The 24,287-nt window shown below is 40.3% G+C and overlaps 1 protein-coding gene across 5 annotated transcripts in view; it reads right to left on the minus strand.

Moving 5' to 3' along the window:
* LOC140486208 (interleukin-1 receptor accessory protein-like 1) overlaps window positions 1-24,287 on the minus strand; it is a 1,398,735-nt gene that overhangs the window by 800,851 nt on the left and 573,597 nt on the right. For all 5 annotated transcript variants that reach the window (XM_072585029.1, XM_072585030.1, XM_072585026.1 and 2 more), the window contains one exon: window positions 11,332-11,611. In XM_072585029.1, the coding sequence (XP_072441130.1) occupies window positions 11,332-11,611 (280 nt within the window). The remainder of the gene's footprint in view (window positions 1-11,331; window positions 11,612-24,287) is intronic.

A 24,287-nucleotide genomic window follows, 5' to 3' on the forward strand; every position in this document is an offset into this window, starting at 1 on the left:
GTGTGGACTTGTTGGGCCGAAGGGCCTGTTTCCACACTGTAAGTAATCTAATCTAATCTAATATCTATCCCAGCCTTAGACGTACACAAGGACTCTGTCCCCACAGTTTTCTGTGGCAAGGAGTTCCCAAATATTCTCCACCCTCTTGACAGAAGAAATACCTCCTCTTTTCAAACTCTCCCATGTGTTTATCGTATCAAACCTGTTTAGAATCCTATTTGGTTCAATGCAATCACCTCTCAGTCTTCTAAACTCCAGTGAATAGAATCTTAAGTTGATTAGTCTTTGCTCATAATTCAACTCCTCCATACCGGGGATGATCCTTGTTAACCTTTTCTGAACTGATTCCAATGAAATGATATCATTCCTGAAATAACAAGACTGAAGCTGCTCACAGTGTTGCAGATGCAGTCTCACTAGCACCTTGTACAGTTGCAGTAAGACTTTCATACTCTTAAACTCCAACCACTTTGAAATAAAGGCCAGCATTCCATTAGCCTTCTTTCTTGTTTCATGCACATCTAGCCCCCTTCCCCCCCAACCTATTGTGTTGCAAAATTCTGCAGTTTCTTTCAATGTAAAGAGTATTCTTCTCTTTCTTTCCCCCTTCCAAAATAAATGGCTTCGCATTTTCCCATATTGTACTTCATTGCCAACTTTTTTTGCCCACTTGCTTAATCTATCAATATCTCTCTGTAAACCTGATTTGGAGATGCCAGTGTTGGACTGGGGTGTACAAAGTTAAAAAACACACAACACCAGGTTAGAGTCCAACAGGTTTAATTGGAAGCACACCAGCTTTCGGAGCACTGCTCCTTCATCAGGTGATAGTGATAAACTACTTGTGTCCTTCTCACAACCTGCTTTTCCACCTACTTTTATGTCATCTGTAAATTTGGCTACAGTACAAACACTTCCTTCTTCCAGGTCATTAATATGTATTGTAATCTATTGTAGTCCCACTGCTGATCCCAGTGGAAGCCCATTGGTCACAGGTCACCAAACTGCAAAAGAACTTCATCCCGCAATCACTGTTTCCTGACCATGAGCCATTTTCTATCCGTGCTAATAGTCTACCTCCAACACACTGAGGGCTCTTATCTTATGACTTAATCTTTCATTAAATATCTTGCTGAACGTCTTCTGGAAGTCCAGATGCAGCACACCTCCTGGTTCCCCTTTATTGACACTGGTTGACATTTCTTTGAAAATCTTTAGTGAATCAGTCAGGTATGATTTGCACAGGCCTACAAGTCTCAATTCCAAATCTCACAGCGAATAAGAACTACCAAATCTTCAATCACAACAAACTCATCACCCAAACAAATTGCATCATTCAATGACAGCCATTTCTGTCTTGTTGGTCAAATGGGACAGACCTGGAAGCAGGAAGCAGGTCAGCTGTTCGCCCTATCTCAATGGAAGAAACAAGAAACCACACCTTTAGAGCTTGACCATGTGGCCAGCAGCTGTGCTGACACCAAAGGTGTTGGCATCTTCACGGTGAAATCAAATTCTCTCATCCTGATTCTACCTCATCAAACATCCTCTTTCAAGTTGAACCCACTTGTCAAAGTAATCATGCACATTTTGGTTTCTTCCCTTCCCCTCACTGCATCTACCAATGCCTTTCACCTCCCAAAAAGTAAGGAACTGCACTTGACTAGGCAGTCATTAAAACAGAATATTCTTTCTGGTCACGTGTAGTCAAATGAGTGCAGTGAAAGGCTTATAATGTCTGCAGAAAGCATGAATCAAAACCTCAAGTTCAGTTGTTACCGTCATGACTACAGATACCAGTGCTCAAAGGTTGCGCAGGGGTAACATTTCAGAGGGCTTGCAGGATCTCACAGTAATAAAGCAACACTTCCCTCCAGCACTCGATTAGGAATGCTGAGACACTGTCCTGGTGGAATTGGAGTGGCTCCAATGCATTTGAACATGGACTGCTTCAGTATCTGAGGAGTTGTGGATAGTGCTGAACATTGTGCAATCATCAGTGAAAATCCCCACTTCTGACCTTATGATGGAGGGAAGGTTGTTGATGAAGCAGCTGAAGATCATTGGGCCAAGGACACTACCCTGAGGAACTCATGCAGAGATGTCCTGAATCTGAAATGACAGAACCTTAACAACCATAACCATCTTCCTATGTGCCAGGTATGACTCCAAACAGTGGAGAGTTTGCCATGGATATTCACTGATGCCTGCTTTGCTAGGGCTCACTGATGTGACACTTGGTCACAGTATGCCTTGATCTCAAGTGTTAACACTTGCACCTCCCCTCTGGAATTCAGCTCTTTTGTCCATGTTTAAACCAAGGCTGTAACAAAGTCAGGAGCTGAGTGGCCCTGGTGAAACCCAAACTGGATGTCATTGAGCAGGTCATTGCTGAGCAGGTGCTGCTTGATAGCCCTGTTGATGACACCTTCCATCACTTTATTGATGATCAAGAGTAGCCTGGTGGGGTGGTAATTGGATGGGTTGGATTCCTCCCGCTTTTTATGTACAGGTCATACCGGACAATTTTCCACATTGTCAGGTAGATGCCCCTGCTGTAACTGTACTAGAATACTGAGCTGGAAGGTTTGTTTTCAGATATTTTGTCACTAGGTAACATTATCAATTAACCACTGGTGGTATGGCTCACTTTCTATTTCTGTGTTTAGGTTTCCTTGGAATGGGGATGTCATTTCCTGTGGTGACATCATTTTCTGTGATATCATTTCCCGTTCTTTTCCTAGGGGGTTGTAAATGGGATCCAGGTCAATGTATTTGTTGATTGAGTTCCAACTGGAATGCCATTCTTCTATGAATTCTCATATGTGTCTCTGTTTGGCTTGTCCTAGGATGGATGTGTTGTCCCAGTCAAAGTGGTGTCCTTCTTCATCGTATGTAAGGATACTAGTGAGAGTGGGTCATGTCGTTTTGTGGCTGGTTGATGTTCATGTATCCTGGTGGCTAGTTTTCTGCCTGTTTGTCCAAGGTAGTGTTTGTTATAGTGCTTGCACAGTATTTTGTAAATGATATTAGTTTTGCTTGTTATCTGTATAGGGTCTTTCAAATCATTAATTGCTGTTTTAGTGTGTTGGTAGATTTGTAGGCTACCATGATGCCAAGAGGTCTGAGTAGTCTGGCAGTCATTTCTGAGATATATTTGATGTAGGGGAGAATGGCCAGGGTTTCTGGACGTGTTTTTCTGCTTGTTTAGGTTTGTTGCTGAGTAATTGGTGGTCTGTGTTCATTAGGTACCCATTCATTTTGGATACACCATATAGGTGATTTTCCTCTGTGCTGCAGTGTATGTTGGCTTGTTGAAATAATGTTCTGACACAGCTTCATTTGTGGGTGTTGGGATGATTGCTTCTGTAGTTCAATATTTGGTCCGTATATGTTGTTTTCCTATAGACGCTGGTTTGAAGTTCCCCATTGGCTGTTTGCTCTACTGCGACATCTAGGAATGGCAGTTTGTTGTTGTTTTCATCTTCTTTAGTGAACTTTATGCCAGTAAGGGTAGCATTGATAATGTTGAAGGTTTCTTTTAATTTGTTTTGTTTAGTGATGACAAAGGTATCATCCATGTAGCAGACCCAAAGTTTGGGTTGGATGGGTGGCCAAGCTGTTTGTTCGAGTCATTGCATTACTGCCTCTGCTAAAAATCCTGATATTGGAGATCCAATGGGTGTTCTATTGGTTTGTCTGTAAGTTTTGTTGTTGAAGGTGAAGTGAGTGTAAGGTATAAGTCCACTAGATTGACGATATTGTAATTGCTGATGAAGTAATTACTGGTGTTTGTTGTATGTGTCTTTGGTTCTTCTAATAGTGTAGTCAGTGTTTCCTTGGCCAGGTTGATGTGAACAGGACTGTTACGTCAAAGGAGACCATTATTTCATCCTCTTCTATCTTGGTGTCTTTGATGGTCTTCTGGAATTCTTGGGTGGAGTGGGTTGAGTGGCGTGAGCCTTCTACTAAATGTTTTAGCCTTTGGTATAGCTCCTTGGCCAATCTGTAAGTTGGTGTTCCAGGTAGTGAGACTATGGGTCTGAGGGGGAGCTCTTGTTTTAGTGAAGTTTTAGCAATATGTAGAGGCATGGTGTGTTGGATCCGTCTGGTTTCATTATTTGGAAGTCTCATTTATTTCTCCAGATTTCTGAGGTTTTTTTAATAGGGCTGTGATTCGGTTCTCTAGTTGTGGGGTCGTGTCTATCACCACTTGTTGGTAATTGTTGGTAAAAGCAAGTAGTACGTTCACTTTCTCAATGCAGTCTCTTTGATTTAAAATGACTGTCAAGCATCCTTTGTCTGCAGGTAGGATAACAACATTATTATCTTTTTTAAGTTTTTCTCGTGTTTTCCTTTCTTGTATGTTGAGTATGTTTCCTTCCTTTTTCCTGCTTAATGTTGGTGCAACTGTCTGTCTAATGGTTTGCTGGGTTTCTCCTGTGAGTTGGTTGACTTTCAGTATTATTTCTAATGCTGCTAAAAAATCTTCCTTGTCCACATTCTAGAGGTTGTAATTTAACCCTCTTACTAAGACATTTTTTTTCAGTGTCGGTCAGATAAGTTTTTTTATGCATCCTTCTGTGTTGACTGTGTTGTTATTTTGTGTAAGTTTGCCGAGTTTTTTTTCTGCAGGTCTAGTTATTTCATTTTCTGTGTTTGTTGCTGTTTAATGTCTATGGCTTCTTGTACTGTTTATGTCCATGCATGGTCTGTGGCATTAGTGAATATAGAGTAAAGGAAACCTAAACACATAAATCGAAAATGGGCCATACCACCAATGCTTCATCCGGAGGCTCACTGATGATGTTACCGAGTATCGTGACAAAATGTCTGAAAATGAACCTTCCAGCTCAGCAAGCAAACCTATATCCAGAATCTCAACCTGAACTACTCACTGTACTAGAACAGCTTGACTCAGGGAACAGAAAGTTCTGGAGTGCAAGTCTTCAGTGCTACTGCTGGAATATTGTCAGGACCCATAGCCTTTGCAGTATCAAGTGCCTCCAACTATTTATCTCATGTGGACTGAATCAAATTGGCTGAAGATTGGAATTGGTAATGCTGGGGACCACAAGAGGAGACTGAGATGGATCACCCACTCAGCACTTCTGGTTGAAGATTGCTGTGAGTGTGTCAGCCTTATTTTATGTATTGTTGTGTTGGACTTTTCCATCATTGAGGAAGGGGATATTTGTGGAGCCTCCTCTCCAGTGAGTGGTTAATTGTTCACCACCATTCACAGTGGATGTGGCAGGACTAGAGAGGTTAGATCTGATCCAGTGTTTATACAATCATTTAGCTCTGACAATTACTTGCTACTTATATTGTTTGGCGTGCAAGTAGTCCTGTTTGGCAGTTTCACCATGTTGACATTTCATCTTCAGGTATGCTTGGAGCTGCTCCTGGCATACCGTCCTGCACTCTCCATTGAACAGGGATGATCCCCTTGCTTGATGGTAATGGTTGGATGGGGTTTGGGGGAATACACTGGGCTGTGAGGTTGCAGATTATGCTGGAGTATAATTCTGCTGCTGTTGATAGCCCTCTGTGCCTCATATATGCCTAGTCTTGAGTTTCTGTTTGAAGTCTGTCCCATTTAGAATGGTAGTAGTGCCATACAAAACGATGGAAGGCAAAGTGACAGCAGGACTTTATCTCCATGAGGATTGTGCAGTGGTTGCTCTTACCGATATTGTCATGGACACTTGCATCTGCAGCTGACAGATTGATAAGGATGTCAAGTATCTTTTTCTCTCTTGTTGGTTCCCTCCCTACTTGCTGCAGACCCAGTCGAGCTGCTATGTCCTTTAGGACCTAACCAATTCAATCAGTCGTGCTGCTGCTGAGCCACTTTTGCTGTTGGACATTGAAATTCCCCACCCAGAGTACATTTTGTGCCTGTGCCACTCTCAGTGCTTCCTCCAAGTGCTTTCAATGTTGAGAAGCACTGATTCATCAGCTGAGGGAGAACAGTACATGGTAATCAGCAGGAGTTTTCCTTGTCCATGTTTAAACTGATGCTGTGAAACTTCATGGGATCCAGAGTCAATGTTGATGACTCCCAGAGCAACTCTCTCCTGACTGTATATCTTCTCTGTTAGGTCCATCCTGACAAATGACAGGACATATCCAGGGATGATGGTGGTGGTGTCTGGGATAATGTCTGTAAATTATGATTCCATGAGTCAGTTTGTTGCTTCACCAGTCTGTGAGACAGGTGTCCCAAATTTGTCACTAGCTCCCTTATGTTAGCAAGGAGACTTTGCAAGGTCGATGGGGCTGTTTCTGCCATTATCTTTTCCAGTACCCAGGTTAATGCCAGATAATCCATCTGGTTACATTTCTTTGTTGAGGCGTCATTACAATTGATCCTACTGAATGGCTTGCTTGGCCATTTTAGAGGTTAGTTAAGTGTCAACCATGTTGCTGAGAGTCTGGAGTCACACTTAGGCCAAGCTAGGTGATAATGGAAGATTTCCTTTCCTGAAGGTCTTCCCTGCAATCGGCAATGGTTTCATGCATCAGTGAATTGTTTCATTCCAGTTATTTAATTTCAAATATTGTTTGTTGAATTCAAATTCCACTATCTGTCACTATTTGAATCCTGAATTCCTGGTTAGCTATGATGGGAAAGGAAGGTGTGTGGATATTGTTGACTGAAAAGTTGGGAATTGGTTTACAGATGTTGCAGTCAGGTGAGTCAACCACAAATAAAAAATGTTGACTTCCTCCTACTTAGCTTCTCCTCAGGGACTCAATATCCAGCAGGAGCTCAGAGCTGTTTCCCAGGACAGAGAGGTATCCAATGGGCAACAGACCATGACAGTTTGTGATATGAGCAGTCAAGGCAACTTCAATTAAATACTCGAATGGTCTGCTCGAATATATTTTCTGTTTAGCTTTCATTAGATGCATGTTGCTAACATGAGGGTTGCACACTCAGGAATATCTTGAGCAATATTGTCAAAGGGTGACACAAATGCAATGACATGGCAGCCTGACACAGAATAAAGGCACTGTGACTAATGCCAGGTAAGGAGCTTTATGGTGCACATCAGCTGGATGTTACATTTCAGAGTTGGCATGTGTTGCCCACAAGAAAATGTGCAGGTTGTCAATAGCAACCTGCATTACTTGGAAACCTGCATCTTCCTCATCAAGTATGGCACTCATACTGGAAAGGGTGAGTGAAATGTTGTGGGAGATGCTGCTAAAATGAAGGAGATCATTATATCAAGGTTCAAGTCAAAACCACATACCATAGAGATGGAGAACATCATCCTCCCCATGTTCTGAAATGACAGTTACGGTCACAGCAGGTAACAGATCTCACTGAAGAGATCCTAAACTGAAGCACAGTTTTCTGACATACTGATTCAATAGCAGAATTGCTTATGAAAATCCTGAGCATGTATGGCCTCCTTTAGCAGGACAATCATGAATAGTTCATTCTCCTTTGAGTCATCTCTGCTCATTCTCCTTTTTCTGCTTTATACCAAAAAGAGCACAGAATACTGCATCCCTTATCTGAAAGTAGGGGATTTGTCCAGAATCCTTCAAGTCAGGGCAAAATTGAACATTTACCAGAAATGGAACTGGGCCAGGCATATAAGCACTGTGGCTACAAGATAGGTCCAGAGACTAGGAATCTTGAAATGAGTAACTCACCTTTTGATTCTACAGAGCCTGTCCACAAGGCACAAGTCAGAGGTGTGATGCTATACTCCTCACTTGCCCAGATGGGTAGTTCCAACAACACTCAAGAAGCTTGACACCATCTTGACACCAAGATAAAGCAGCCTGCTTGATTGACACCACATCGACAAGTATCCACTCCCAACACTCAGTGACAGCAGAATGTACCATCTACAAAATGCACTGCAGACATTCCCCAGTGATCCTTAGTTGGGATTTTCCAAACCCCAAATCACTTGCATCTAGAAGAACAAGGGGTGCAGAAACTTGGGACACAACCAACTGCAATTTGCCCTCTAAACCACACACCATGCTGACTTGGAAATATATCACTTTTCATTGACTTCTGTTGGGTAAGCTTCACACATCAGGAAGGAGAGATCACATCCAGAGTGAGGTACAGGTCGAGTTTTGAAGCAACATAATAATAGAACTGGTAACCATTATTTTCTTACATTGTTCTAAAAGATACATTCAGCAGCTTTGGTAAAGGTTAGTAAGTTAGCTGACTCTGCTGATGAAAGGACATTTATCAGTCAATCACCTGAAGTCTTAAATGAGGTCTCAATATGTGGTGATTACTATTGAAACTTAATTAGAATGCATAATTTCAACTCTGTTTAAGCAAGGGCATGTTGAAAATGTGCAATCAGTAAGCATTGCATGGTCAGGAAGGTGAGATCACATCTGGAGTGAACACAGACCAGGTAAGAATATAGTTTGGGGATTTTGGAGCAGTATGGGAAGTCCATGCAGAGGGGAAGAGGTGTTATTTACCTGCTTTAAGTACCACTACAATCACTAGAGAAGTAAAATTAGACAAACTAATAGGGCTAAAGGTAGCTAAGTCCCCTGGCCTTAGATGGCATGCATCCTTAGAACCTAAAAGAAATAGCTACAGAAGTAGTGGAGGTATTGGTTGTAATTTTCCAGAAGAATCACTGGAAAGTACCAAAGGATTAGAAAACTGTTAATGTAATGCGCCAATTTAAAAAGGGAGGAAGGCAATATCTCAGGTAAAATCTACTGTTGCAAAGTATTGTAATCAATAATTAAGGAAGCAATAACAGAACATTTGGAAAATCATAATCTAATCAGGTGGAGTCAGCATGTCTTCATGAAAGGAAGATTATGCCTGACTACTGTATTGTTTCTTTTAAGGAAGCCTCAACCAGAGTGGTTGGAAGGAAACCAGTAAATATGTTGTATTTGGACTTCCAGAAGGCATTGGACAAGGTCACTCACAAAATAATGTCTTAAAAGCCTACAGTGTTGGAGGTAGTAAGTTGGCATGGACCGGGAGTTGGCTCATACATAGATTCTTGATTAACAGGGGAATCAAGGGTTACAAGGAAAATGCAGGAAACTAGTCATGAGGAATGTTGGATCAGCTAGATCCTATTCGATTTCAGAGTAGAGGGGTTGCATGGTGTTCCTGTTTCTTATGGTCTTATGGGTCAAAATCCTGGAATGTGCTCACTAATGGCATTGTGTGTCACAAGGCCGAAGTAGTTCAAGGCAGCAGCTAACCATCACTTTTACAAGGGCAATTAGGGATGGTCAGTAATTAGCAATCCAGCAGGGTATGTATGCCAGATCCCATGAACAAATAAAAACAACCTCCAGCTTCAGCTGCACCGCCAAGATTTCTCGAAACAACCAATCATTTCCTCAGTAGCAAAAAGAAACATCAGAAATCTAGCAGCAATTTTTGATAAGTAATTGATGCTTATTTTAAATAGTGTTGGTGAGGTTAGAGTCGGATCCTTCTTGCTGCTGAATATGTATTCATCTAAGTGTGTTGAAGTAATAGCATTAACTCAAGCAGTGAGCTCCAAAACGCTGGCAACAAATCAGTGATACATGCTGATTTAAGCTACAATTTCCTACTCTGCATCCTGCTGGATGACATTCCTTGCATAAGCTGATGTTCTCACCGAAGTCACTTCTGGTATGGCTCACATCAGGCAGGTTCATGTAGAGTATGAATGACATCTTGCAAAAACGTCAGAAAGAAGTTTGGGATTAAAGGAAACTAAATTTTGTGGCCAATAAATATGTTTCCTTAGAAAGATACTTGAACATTTTTTTCAAAGCCAGCCCATTTTACAATTACATTTACTTCATAATTTTACCTTATTTCAATGATATTCTGTGGATAGGTTGACAATATCACATTTTTTTAAAAAAATCAACACTTCCATTTTGCTTGTGGTAATGAAGAATATCAGGCCTATTTTTGGTAACCTGATTTTTCATCTGCGAACAATGATAAAATTATGCTCCCATTAGGCAATCAATTTTTGTCTTGTCAACCTGCTGTCCATCATGCTATCAAAGGCTGATAGACCTTTCAGGGATAGATAAACAGGTTTCTAATTGATTTTTCACCTGTGCTTGCCTTGCCATGATAGAAATAGTTTAATGTCAATTACTTGTCTTAGTCCAGTAAAATAACTTTATAGTACCAGTCCATCGGAATGTAATATCAACAGGATATTTTTTCAGCCACACACTCATATAGTATATTGAAAGGCTTACCTGTCAGCCAATATTTATTGTTAATTGTATGGTAGCAATGATATTGCCCAACAGGCCATCCATTCACGATTAACAAATGACCACCACAAAACAGAGTAATTGCTCAATGAATATTTGAGCTTTGAATTTCATTGCTATGGTAACAAGTTATAAATATAAAAAATGAACTATTATAGACTGTCAGACAAAAAATTAACTGAGGTAAAATTGCTGCCGTGTAGTTTGGAATAACCATTCCTTTGACAGGCAATTTAACTGACTTATTTTTCGTCATATGCACACAATGCTTCTTGCCCATGAAATACTCAAGTGACATTTCATGAAGTGAGCTACAGCCAGAGGTATTTTATAATAAATAAAGATTATCAAAATTTGACAAGACATTTGTTAGAATGTTATTGGACTGTGAAACAATTAATGCTATAATTAGTCCACAGTTCAATTCTTTTTATGCACTGTTCAGATGATAAAAAATAACTAGGTGGAATTTCACTTTGTATTATTTAGCAATTGACACTTTTCTTTAGAAGACTGCAGGAAACAAGCACCTTATCTGCTCCTAATATATTCTATACTTTCAAGTAGGTTCTGACATCTTATTTTGGGAGGTTAATATGTTCAGAACACTAACACATAGGAAAACAATAGACTCATTTCCAGCATAGATGCCATTCAGCAATTTAATTCCCTGCTAGACACTCCCACTATTACAGACGACCACTATAGACCTGCAAGTCTTTTTTTCAAATGTCCATTCAATTTCCTTTCCATATCATTGATTATCACCAGCCGCAAAGCAGCAAACATCCAGAGAGTAAACCAATTCAAATTCAGACAGCAGTGGGATTTGAACTTAGACCTCTGCAAAGTCTTCAGTCTTAATTCAGGGTATTAAACCACCAGGCCACACAACTACTTAAAGTCCACTGCTTGCCACAGTAGAATGTGAACTCATGTCACTAGAGCATTCATCTGACTTTCTGGGTTACCAGTAATATTATCATATGCAGTTGTCCTCTTAAATACCAAATTCTTAATTGCTGCAACATGATCTCGATTGCTTAGAATTAATTCAGTAAAGAATTATCTTACCTCAATACACAAGAAAATAGTCCACCATCTTGCAATTCTGTGGGACGAAACCAAATGGAGTCTTCTTCTTTGCTCATTCTAATTCCATCAAATGGTATTGGTTCTTCAAAGTCCCCATGACCACTACTTTTATACCACATCAAACTAAGTCCTGAACTTTGAGCTATGGTGTAGTTGGCCCTGATGTATCCATAAAATAATGCACATTTCACTCGCACTGGTTCCCCCAGAAGAACTTGATATTTCTTGTAGTCCACAGACCAATCTGTACATCCATCAGCTGAAATAAATAATAGAAAATAGATCAAAATGTTTGTAACAATGAACATAATTCATTTCAATGTTAAGATGCATATAACTCTTGTACATTTTTGCCAGGTAGATAAAAATAAGCATTAAGTCTGCCTGTAACTTAATGCATTGGTAAAACAAAGCGACGTTGAGATAATGAGTGGCCCTGCTGTTACGAATCACGGCCCATATTTTAGTCAAAGCATCAAAGACTCAATGAACTCTTCTTCATCTACTTAGAGCAGAATAGGTTCTACAAACCTAGACTGCTTTAGGGCAGCACAGTGGCTCAGCATTAAGCACTGCTGCCATAACGCGCCAGGGAACCTGGGTTCAGTTCCCTACCTCAAGTGACTATGTGGAGTTTGCACATTCTCCCCGTGTCTGCATGGGTTCCTCCCACAATCCAAAGATATGCAGATTAGGTGAATTGGCCATGCTAAATTGCCCATAGTGGGGTGCGTTAGTCAGGAGTAAATATAGGGTAGGGAAATGGGTCTGGGTGGGTTACTCGTTGGAGGGTTGGTGTGGACTTGTTGGGCTGAAGGGCCTGTTTCCATAATGTAGGGAACCTAATCTAACCAAACAGAAAAGCATGAAGAACGTAAATTTGGCAACGTTTACAGATACAGTCTTGGGATGAGCTACTGGCAAGGCTAGTAATCCTTATTGTCCTATATTAACAGTTGCTGGGCCACATTAGAGGGCAGCTAACAGTGAAACATATTGACTATGACTGGAGTCACATCTCAGCTAAAACTGGTAAGGATGTTAGGCTTTCATTTCGAAAGATTAGGATGGAATCTGTTGAGTTTTAAATAGTTCCGAACAAATAATGTTTCCAGAGAATAATGAATTAAAATATTTCTTGAGAGCAGAGAAAATATATGCATCATTTAAGATATTTTGCTTAGAATCTAATTATGAGTTTTGGATTTTATAATTTATACATATTTTGCAAACTGTCCAATTTAAAGCTGTATTGTCATCTGCTCAATATCAAAACGCATTCAGTGAGAAAGTAGGACCTCCCTGCACAGAATGATTCATACTATAGATGGAGTTCTTGTCTAAATATTTTCCAGTATTTTCCATATTCTTCATTTGGACCCAATATCCATGGAAGGACAGATCTTGGAGAGTTCTCAGAGAAGGTTTACAAGAATAATCTTGGGGATGAAGGGCTTGTCAAATGAAAAGCAGTTGAGGACTCTGCGTCAGTACTTGATGGAGTTTAGAAGGATAGAAGGATCTCACTAAATAGAATACTATTTAATAGTACATAGAATACTAAGATGTCTGAATAGAGTGGACATGGAGAAGATGTTTCCACTTGTATGAGAGACTAGGAGTCAGGACACAGCCTCAGGTTGAAGGGATGATTCTTTAGAACTGAGATGAGGAGAAATATGTTCAGCCAAAGCTTTATTGTTTGTCAAACTCAGTGACACAGAACTCACTGAGTACATTTAGGACAGATATATATATATAGGTTCTTGATTTATAAGGGGATCAAAAGTTACGTAGAGAAGACAAGAGAATGGGGTTGAGAAACATGATCGAATGGTGAGGCAGACTCAATGAGCTAAATAGCCTGATTGTGCTCCTGTATCTTACGGTCTTATGTTCTTGTACATGAACTAGATAAATATACAAATAATTATTCAGCTAGAAATATTGAAAATTATGTGTGCATCTTTGCAAGGCAGCTGAGGCACAGAAGGGATAAGGAACAGTTGAATTAGTCAAATAGTTTGACAATAACCGGGACTCTGTGCTGATCAAAAATCTCTATAAGTCTTGATTGGATAAAGTAAGCAGTACTTACTGCTGTTGCTATGGTGTTCTTGTTGCAGATATTTCCTGACATTTTTAGCTGCACATCATTAATAGCCATTCATGAGCAGAATGTGATGCTGGAAAGTTTATTCTAGCTGTGTGTCATGTACAGGCAATTAATAACAAGGACATTAAAATATTATTCCTGGGGATGTTTTATATATATAGGTGTGTAAAAATTAATGCAAACGATAATGATGCAGTTCCCTGAACACTTCATCATTATGTCAAATCACCATAGAAACTGTGCTCCACTACCTGTAAAGTGAATAGAAATATGAGCATTTTCCTAGAACCACTCCCTAAAAAAGATTTTGAAACCTTGCTTTTGATAACTTGTTGCAACACATATTATTGCAATCATGGAAAAGAATGAATTTAATTCAGTTAATAAAATGTGGGAACAAAACTTCACCTCAGAATGGTGACCAGGAAACCATTGTTGATGGTCCTAAAAGCCATTTGTTTCACGTATACGTAGTAACTGAACGAGGTCAGCCAGGTGGATCTCACAGATTGGAGTTCCCTGACTGGACCAGGTTAACAGCCCCAAGCAGGGAACATTGACTGACATAAACAGGAGTGTCAGGGATTCTGCTCACTCCAGGAGCTAGCCCTGTGCTAGCTGGGTCAGTATCATGTACTATGCACATTTAAGTAAAGGATGATGGGATACCAGTCTCTGTGGAGTTATTTCAAAGTGTCCTTTCAGGAAGGAAATCTGTTGTCTTTCCTAGTCTGGCCTACATGTGACTCCAAATCACAACAGTATGGTTGACTTTCAATTGGCCCTAAAATAGCCCAGTAACGCACAATTCAAGGGCATTTAGGGACAGATAACAAATGCTGTCCTGCCGCAATGCCCACATCTATTCAAAGGATAAACTAATTAGTAATTTTGCTGGATGACAGGCTCATGAATAAACTATTAGAGAAATTAAATGGAGCCACAGCATTGTTATAAACATAATCATGAAAGATATTGGGCTGAGCCCTGTAAATTCTAAAATATCACCTCAGTCCCTTTGTCATTGCTCATTTAATAAGTTTTACTATACTAACACATTTTCTGAAGGGTCTGACTGTTGTAGACAGAATAGCAAATCGAATGAAAGTGGTATAGGCTGGAGTCAGGGGGAGTCTGATTCTTCTATATAATGTGAGTAATGATGAGTCATTGTGTTTACCCAGCTTTTTGTTAACATGTAGAAGGCAAAATGTTATCGACTCTCCCTCTAGAAGTGCTCAACTGCAGAGGAGAAGTAGATCCACAGCTATAACAGGCTATAGGTCAGCTCTGCTGAAAACAAAACTAGTCAAGGCAGCCACTGAGGGAAACAACTTTGAGAGCAGGGTTCATGTTCTGAAATTATTGAAACCAATACAGAACCTAAAAGACTATAAAGTGCCAATGTTGAAAATGGTGTGCTGTTCTTTTACCTACATTGGGTTTCCCTGGAATACCGCAGCAGATTAAGAACAGAAATGTAAGCGTGAGATAGAGAGAGAAATCGCAAGCAACTGTAAAGCCAAGATTATGCCTACACACTGGAGCTTTGATTGCCTGCCATGGCACTTCTTCTAGTGAAGTAGTACATACTCTGAAGAGAACAGATTATTCCCACCCAGTTCAAATCTGACATCCACACAGGCATATTCTCAGTGGGCTCTGATAATTAAGATGAATCCCTTAATTGTTCATCTATCCAGGTGCACATCAATGGGGGCAACCCTCACAGAGATCAGCTAACTCAACAAGCAAATAATGGGATCTTCTGAGTGTATACAGTTCAGTATCTCACTTCCTTGACCAGCTGGAACATGACAGAACTCAGTGATTCATGAAATGGGAATCAATGTTTACCTCGCTAATTGGTACATTACGGGTATGTCTGTAAAAATCCAATTCAGAATGGCAAAACAAGTAGGTTTTTTTCGGAGGTAATATATGCAGAGAATCTTCCTTTACCATGAAGAAATCACAAGCAGAAAGATATCACTGTACAGAAAGCCATCTCATTTTCTATTTGTACATGTGTGTATAGGCCTCTGTGATATTTTCGGAATGTTGATCTTCCGTCCAATTTTGTTATTAACATCACAAGGTATACTTCAAATAGAACTGACTGTAACCAACCCTTCCATTGCTGACAATGAGGTATAGCATAGATGAAGTTCTTTTAAAACTTTTACAGAGATAGAAGTCACGTAGAAAGCACAACGCCCCATAAAGTAGACAGGTTAATTTAGGAACATTAAATGGTCTTTTGCTGCCGACTACTGTGTCAAAAATATAATAAATGTCGAAAAATTGCTTTAAGGTAAATTTAATAAATTTAAGGTAGAAGTTGATTCAGCTCATGTTTTGGCACAAGAGTCAAAAGAAAATGGGGATCGGGCCTAATGGTAATATTTGCAGAGAGCTGCAATTACCTATGGAGCTTTCAGAATCATTTAAGAGCTCCAGTTTGGGTCGGTTGCCATGTCTGCAATGTGTTTTGGGTCAGTCCATTGGAGTTGGTGGGTAATGGAGGAGAGAGAGTAACAGAGAAGCTTGTGTGTTCTTTCTGATTTCACATGAAAGCAAATCTCAAAAACAGGGTTTTTCACCCCACTGACTTCTAGCAATCCCTTTAATTACTCAAGTAAAAGCAAATTACCCTGGATGCTAGTGATATGAAATTAGTGTTGAAAAACACTCAACGAGTATGGAAGATAAACTAATGATCTTCCATAGAAAATTAAGGTTTCAAGTTTTTTATTATTATCATATTCCTTTAAATCAATTTACACGATGTTGCTATCACTGACTCGGCCAGTATTCATTACCCATCCCTGATTGCCCAGAGAACAGTTGAGAGCCAACCATGTTGCTGTGGGTTTGAGGTCACATGTAGGCCAAACCAGGTAAGGATGGCAATTTCCTTCCCTAATATACATTCATGAACCAGATGGGTTTCTTTCCTGACAATTGATAGTGGTTTTGCAGTCATCATTAAATTCTTCATTCCAGACTTACATTGAATTCAAATTCTACCATCTGCCCTGGTGTGATTCAAATCCAGGTCCCCAAGACATTATCTGGGTTTCCAGATTACTAGCTTAACAATTATACCACTAGGCCATCGCTCCCCATGCATGGGTCTTCTTTAGAACTGAAGGGGTGCAAACAAATTGAAAGATGGTATTTATGCTCTGAAGTTGTCAAACTCAATGTTGAGTCCTAAAGGCTGTAAAGTGCTGTTCCTCCAGCTTGCATTTGGCTTTGATGGAACATTACAGCAGGTCTTAGGCCATCAGGTTTATTCTTATTCTCCTGTGAAGCATGGCCATGCTTGGCTGGGCCAGCATTTATTGCCTGACCCTGGTTGTTCTTGGAAGGTGGTGCTGAGCTGCCCTCGTGGACCGTTGGAGTTCATGTGCTGGAGGCAAACCCGCAATGCCGTTAGGGAGAGAATTCCAGGACTTTGACCAAGCAACACTGAGGTAACAGCAATATATTTCAAAGTCAGGATGGTGAGTGGTTTGGAAGGGAATTTGCAGTTGGCATGTTGCCATGTATGAAAGTTGAACTTCACCACACTGACACTTCACAAGGTAGAATTCCACTGGAATTAGCCTTGGTTCGGTGTCTAAAATTCTCAAACTTTAAAGGTCTGGAACTCTGAGACCTGCAACCTATCTGCTCAATTCTAAGAAATCATGGAGTCAGCTAATTGTAATGTTGCTGTGTGTAGAATCTGCAAATCCTGCTGATTGCACCTGGGTGTTTGACCATTGTTTTATTGGAGGTGGTGGGGAATGGACAGAACAGATGTTCACACATACACAACTGCTGAGCCTGAAGCTGGTTTGAACTTAAAGTAGAGCTGGTAGGCAGAAGTGATGAAATTATGTCAATAAGAACAAGTAAACAAGGAATGACAGACTTTTCAGATACTGTTATCAATTTGACAAATATGACACAGAAGGGATGCAACTTTGAGAGTAAATGGGAAGCTACCTGTTGTCAGACAATTTGGGTTATATGCAAAGAACAGATAACGGCAGCCATTCCCAAGTCACTCCATCTCACTTACATCACTTGTGTACTAAGAAATGTAATGATCTCACAAGGATGGAAATGGTTAAGTATGCTGGCTGCAAGCTATCATTTATCTTTAACATTTTCAGACTGTCAGTGTTCAGCCTAATAGTGCATTAAAAAATCTTCAAAGTATAACCCACTTAACTGAATGAACTTTACGGATTCTTTCACATGGGACAATAACTGAAGAATACTGTTATATCCCCTTAAGAACCATAGAGTCATAGAATCATAGAGATGTACAGCATGGAAACAGATCCTTTGTTCCAACCCGTCCATGCTGACTAGATATCCCAACCCAAACTAGTCCCACCTGCCAGCACTCGGCTCATGTCCCTCCAAACCGTTCCTATTCATATACCCATCCACATGCCTCTTAAATGTTGCAATTGTACCAGTCTCCACCACATCCTCTGGCAGCTCATTCCATACACGTACCACCCTCTGTGTGAAAAAGTTGCCACTTACGTCTCTTTTATATCTTTCCCCCTCACCCTAAACCTATGCCCTCTAGTTCTGGACTCTCCAACCCCAGGGAAAAGACTTTGTCTATTTATCCTATCCATGCCCCTCATAATTTTGTAAATCTCTATAAGGTCACCCCTCAGCCTCCGATGCTCCAGGGAAAACAGCCCCAACCTGTTCAGCCTCTCCCTGTAGCTTCGATCCTCCAACCCTGGCAACATCCTTGTAAATCTTTTCTGAACCCTTTCGAGTTTCACAACATCTTTCAGATAGGAAGGAGACCATTGGCAAGCTAATTCCATAAAAGTCCTATGAATTCCATGAAAGCTATTTAATAAGAGATCCAAAAAGTAAGAATCCTTATGTTCAAGATTTGGGTGAACAACGAGCTGCCAAGAGAAGAAACAGAACCAGTTGCCCGATTGCTTAAAAGATCCAATGAGTTTTCCCATCTTCATAGGGCTTGAGCTGAGAGAGACTATAACAGATGGAGAGTCTCAGACACTCCAAACTATTGGGAAGCAGGTCATACCTACAAGAAACCTCTTGGAAATGCAATAGATGCCAATGGTTATCCACATCTTTACATGGAAAAATTCTGAGTAACCATAGGCCCTGATGATTCATTTGGCTCCCAAACTTCACTTTGAATTTTCCTCAAATATTTCAGCTGCCCAGAATTGGGAATCATAGTTACACAGTGAAGTTAAATGTTTTGTGGGCTTAGCAAAACTTATTACTTTTGTATTTTGTGGCTTTATTCATACCACGCATCAAAAGCTCTGGTTTCAGTATGATAATTTTACAACTGCAGCTTTGATCGAGAGTTAATCCAAACATGGCCATTCATATTATGCACCTATTTCTCTGAACTTAGCCCAATGCATATTCAGACAGCAACATCCAAAATGTTTGGATGACAATTTTTTAAAAAAGGTTTACAGTTTAACTAACCAATCTTATAAATATCAGCATGGAGCATATAACAGGACAATGTATGCTGATGTTGGAAACCTGAAATATATAATCAGGAGAGCTTGGATATAGACATCAGGTCACAAAACATCTGTGGATGCAGAAACAGAATTAAAAATCACACAACACCAGGTTATAGTCCAATAGGTTTATTTGGAAGTACAAGCTTTTGGAGTGTTGCTCCTTCATCAGGTAGCTAATGGAGTAGTGTCATCGGACACAGAACTTCTAGAAAAAGAAATAGTATCATACACAGATGTAATATTTTGAACAAACCCAGATTGCTGTTAAGTTTTTCATCTTTTAGAATGGGCTGCAGGTTTCGATTCATTAATATGTAAATCCCAGAACTTCTTTCAAGTCACATTCCTGAGATAACTTCAGGTTTTATAAAAAAAAAGTGACATCTCAGCTCAAGTGATGTATTAAAGGTGTGAGGTTAGAGTCTGTATGTATTCCAATCTTGAGTCAGACTGGTTCTACTTCCAAGGAGGAAATTATAAAATGTCACTTTGATTATAAAATAAAATTGACTGTCTATAGATTGTGTGTTTTTTGAACAAAATAGAAGGTATCTGAAAATACAATTCTGCAAATGCAAATTCACCCCATAGACTTATGCGTGTGTGAGTGTGTGCGCACCTGTGTGTGTGCATGCATGCGTGTGTGAGATCGGGAGTTTCTCTGTATACTTGCTCAAGTAACTGGCCAATCAATGCCATCCTGTGTATGCTTACATTGACTTGACAGGATTAACATCTAGTGGTTCCTCGGGCAGAGTAGTAATGTCCATACCTTTGAGCCAAAAGGCCTGGGTTAAAGCCTTATTTGCTCCAGTGGTGTTCCGTAACATATCTGAACAGGTTGTTTTTTAAAAATTCATCTGGAGGGCGTGTTGTAGTGCAGTGATAGTGTCTCCACCTCTAGGTCTGGGTTCAAGTCCCACCTGCTTCAGATGTGTGTCACAAGTATTTCCTGAACAGGTTGATTAAAAAATATCTACAAGTGGGACCCACTTAGAAGAAGCACTGACAAGACTGAACCAAAGAGAGGTCCCACACAGAAAAGAAAAATTTCAACATCACACTTCATGGATAAAAATCAGAAATGTATTCTGGAAGATATTTGTATGGTGTGTGTATGCCCAGTAACTCCATAATGGCTTCCTTGTGCTGTTCTGTATAGTCATTGCCAATCTCACCACCCCAACTGTCATTGAAAGCTACAGCCAAGAGCTTCTGGTTGACATGTTCGCATCTGATCCTTGATTGTTTTATTCCAGATCAGCATGCTACCTGAATGTCTGCCTCCAGTCCACAATTTACACAAGTTCTGACCAAGGGTTATTGACCCCTATCACTTTCTGCAATGATGCTGTTAGACTTGTTGAGCAATTCCAATCCTTCATGCTTTCATTGGAGCGATAATAATTCCATTTAAAACCCTCCAAAGAGCATCTAGACATTTTTTTTGTGCCTCTCATTTCTCTTCAGCTAAGAAGCCCAGCAGCAGCTGCCAGAGATTTGTTTGGTACATTAGACATGAATTAAAAAAAAACAATTCATGTCTGGAAATAAATATAAGATACCTGCTACGATAAATGTCAAAGCACAAAATAGATCATTTTAGAAAAAAAAATTACAGAAAGACCATAAAATGTGCCAAGTAGCAGAATAAACTAATCAAACCTCATTTGTTTTCTATTTGAGAAGCTTAGTCAGAGACAGCCCAGGCTCTTAGCACTCTTTGCAAGTGAAAGGTCAGAACTGAGGTCAAGTGAAGGAGTTAAGTCTTACTTTATGTTCAACTCTGGTGGGGCACGTTTCAAGTGGCATTTGTGGAATCATATAACTGATTTGTTTTCGGGCTGAGTGTTTCACCTCCACCCAGCCAAATATGTAGATACAGTTTGAGGAGGAAAAATGCAGAGAATGGGGTAGTTTTGTGTGCCTGCACTGAACAGCCTCCATTTTAGCATGTGTGATTGGGAGCAAGGTACTGACATGGACAGAAAAAAATAAGTAATTTTCTCAGTGGCAGGCAATAACTTGGAACCTTGCTATTCTCAGAATGTGCTAATGATTTGGAGGCAGGAACTACATGTAGTATCTGCCCCTGGCTCCGCTGCTGCCTCAATATGCCAGATATCAATATTTGATATTTGCAGACAACTAATAACTCCTGACTAACCATCCTGGCATACTTCATAATGATACTCACTGAAGGATACAGGGAATGTTAGGCATCTTCTTTATTGTACAGGAAATTGTGATGTTAAGTATTTGCAATCAGTTTTTATTACATGTTCTTTTATATGTCCACTTTGGTGTTCACCATTTTGTGGGATATTGAGGAAGATGCAAGCTCTGCAGACATCCCATTATATGCAGTGCTGAGGGAATTGTTTGAGATTGCGCACAGACACGACTTTCTTGAAGTGGGCATCATTGACTAGGCCAGTATCTATTGCCCACCCTTGATTAGCTTTGAAAAGGTGAATGGCGAGCTACTTCCTTCGTTCTGGGAGTGTAAGGGCACTCAGTGCTGTGGTAAAGGCAGTTCCAAGGTGTTGACACAGTGACAGTGAAGGAGCAGCAAAATAAACCTGTCAGGATGGAGTGTGGCTTTGAATCTGAATGATTTATTGTCACGTGCATTTTACAGTGAATAATACAATAACGTAGAGTGAGAAACGTTAACTGTCTCCACAATCTGGCACCATTTTGAATACTTTCGGAATATAAAGAGTAAAAAGATATAACTACAAGAACATCTATCTATCTTCATTTTAACACTTCCGCCACAAGTCCTGAGCTCACAGCAACACAACACCTACTCCATCACCCCTCCTCCTTCGTGTCACTGCTGTCTGTGTAGGATCCACCATCATAGGTGTCGCCATCTCTTTGCTACTGGGACAATCTCATCGACACCACCAGGTTCCATGCTGAACTCCCATTCGCCCTGCAACCAGGAGTCTCCAGCTCCGCTGCCTCTGCCACCTCACCGATAACCAGGATTCCCCACTCTGGCCCACCATGACTGCAACCAGTGCCCCTGGCTCCGCTGCTGCCTCAATATGCCAGGAGTCCTCGCTCCAGATATAGCACACTGCCACTATTGCTGCAGCCGCTGTCCCACAAATAGTAGGAGGTGCCACCTGGGCCTACTGCAACCAGGAGTCCCTGGATCCACTGCCAGGTCAGGCCACTGCTGTGACAAGAACTCTGCAGTAACCGCCATCCTCTGAGATGTTGCCTTGCTGGTGCCACTCTTGAAGAGTCCACTGCCACCGCCACCTCTGATTGTTACAGGCTTGGAAGGGAACTTGCAATGGTATTGTACTTATGCCTTTGTTCTGATAAGTGGCTAAGTGGTCAAGTTTGTGGGTTTGGAAGGTGCTGTCAGAGGAGTCTCAGTTTGTGCATGGGACACCCTGCTGTTACTGTGCATTCATGGTGAATAGAAAGAGGTGAGAGGGAGGGGAGAAGAGAGACTATCAATGATTGGTCTCCATTTCCACAGGCAAGCATGTCCCCGTGTTTGGAACAATGATCATCTATTTACCTCGATTTTGGATGAATAAGAGGCAATCCTTTATATCCCTGGAAAACCTCTCTCTCTCTCTCTTTCTCTCCCCCTTCAGTCTCAATTCAATGTCATAATGCTGAAATCTTAGCTTCACCCTCCCCATGTTTCCTGCTCCAAGTGTCATAATTAAACTTTGGAGCACTTCTGCACCTGCTTCTGAGTCACAAGCATGTATGCGAGGCACCCAAGCACTCAATACATATGGGTTCTTTCACTTGGCTCCAAACACACTTAGCCAAGTGATCAACCGAAGGAGGATGAGACTGAAATTGATAACCTAACGAGAATTTTCATTGTTCATTCATTTTGTGGCAGCTGCAGCTGGTTATGGTGCTCATATACAGAGACAATCATTTATCTTCAATTCTATGATGAGTTTCATTAAAGAATTGGATTTCTCATATGCCCCTAGTGATAAATACTGAACATACGACCTATAAAAATTAGTTTATGGAATAAAACTGGTACAGTAATAAATTTTATTTCAGCAATTACATTCTTGAGTCTACTCTTTCGATTTTCATTACTCCAGTATTAAGTGTTGAACAGAGATCACTTTTCTCAGGAAATGGGAGATGATATGTTATTTTCAATGGATTAATGAACTTGAATTTATCCAGTTCACCATTTCTGTTTCAATATTCTGCAAGTTACTATTTCCTGAAATGGGATAATATTGATACCAAAAAGAACCTAAAAAAAGATACTTAAAATTTCAGAGAGAGACATTAGATTATGAAGTACATTGCAGTACATCACGACACTTTAAGGAGTTGTTGTGCAGGCTAGGCTTGCTGATCTAAGTCAGCCTTATTTAACCCTTCTGAGCCTGTCCACATTTAGCAGCAAATGCTTTAAGAATACCAACTCTGGAACAGCGAGGGAAGTAAAAGTAATTGAATAGTAGGTTTTTGAGCCAATCCACTGTGATGTGAATACAACTGGAAACAGAAACAAAGCCTCATTCAGGACATGGGTTTTGCAGAGTAATAAGCGATTGGCTTTTTAAAAAAATTGTCCAAGAAACAATGGTCCAGACTTTCCAATGGCCAGACACTCATTTTTGAACTTTAGATGGAAGTTGCATATGAGGACCCAGCTTTGAAGAAAATGCCCAGGAAATCAATTCTTCTGCTGGCTTCCACCTCTGAAGTCTCCAATTAAAACTAGAGAATTTGGTTGTTAAAATTTGCCCTTAATAGTAATACTGGGTGCAATTTTTGAATATGGGTTCACGGAATTAAAAAAAAAGTACTCCAACCAGTTTCATATTCAGGATGCATTTTTTGAAGACCTTTAACTACCAGTGGTTTGTCTGCCTACGCACTTGGCGATTATGACCTCAGTGATGTAGGTCCTATACTTCAGTATTAACCTCTGGTGAGGTGTGTGCATGTGTACACACATTCACACACACACTCACACCTTTGCCACTTGACACATTTAGGTGCCCATTAGTATGTCTTTAAAGCATCCACATGTCAACGAAGTTCTCAATAATTAATTTAACATTTTAATGAGAGGGCCATGTGTACTGAGAGGCATTTCAAATTAACTAATCACCAAGAGTCAATGAACAAATCAGTTGAATTTACTTCATCTTTCTGCATGTTCTACAATATAATGGCGAAAGTTTCAAAAATAATTGGAATTTCAGAAGTAAGATCAGAAGAACCAGAAGTCAGTGAAAGGGATCAAGACAATTTGA

Source organism: Chiloscyllium punctatum, chromosome 15 (assembly GCF_047496795.1).
Source record: "Chiloscyllium punctatum isolate Juve2018m chromosome 15, sChiPun1.3, whole genome shotgun sequence".
Classification (NCBI taxonomy): domain Eukaryota; kingdom Metazoa; phylum Chordata; class Chondrichthyes; order Orectolobiformes; family Hemiscylliidae; genus Chiloscyllium; species Chiloscyllium punctatum.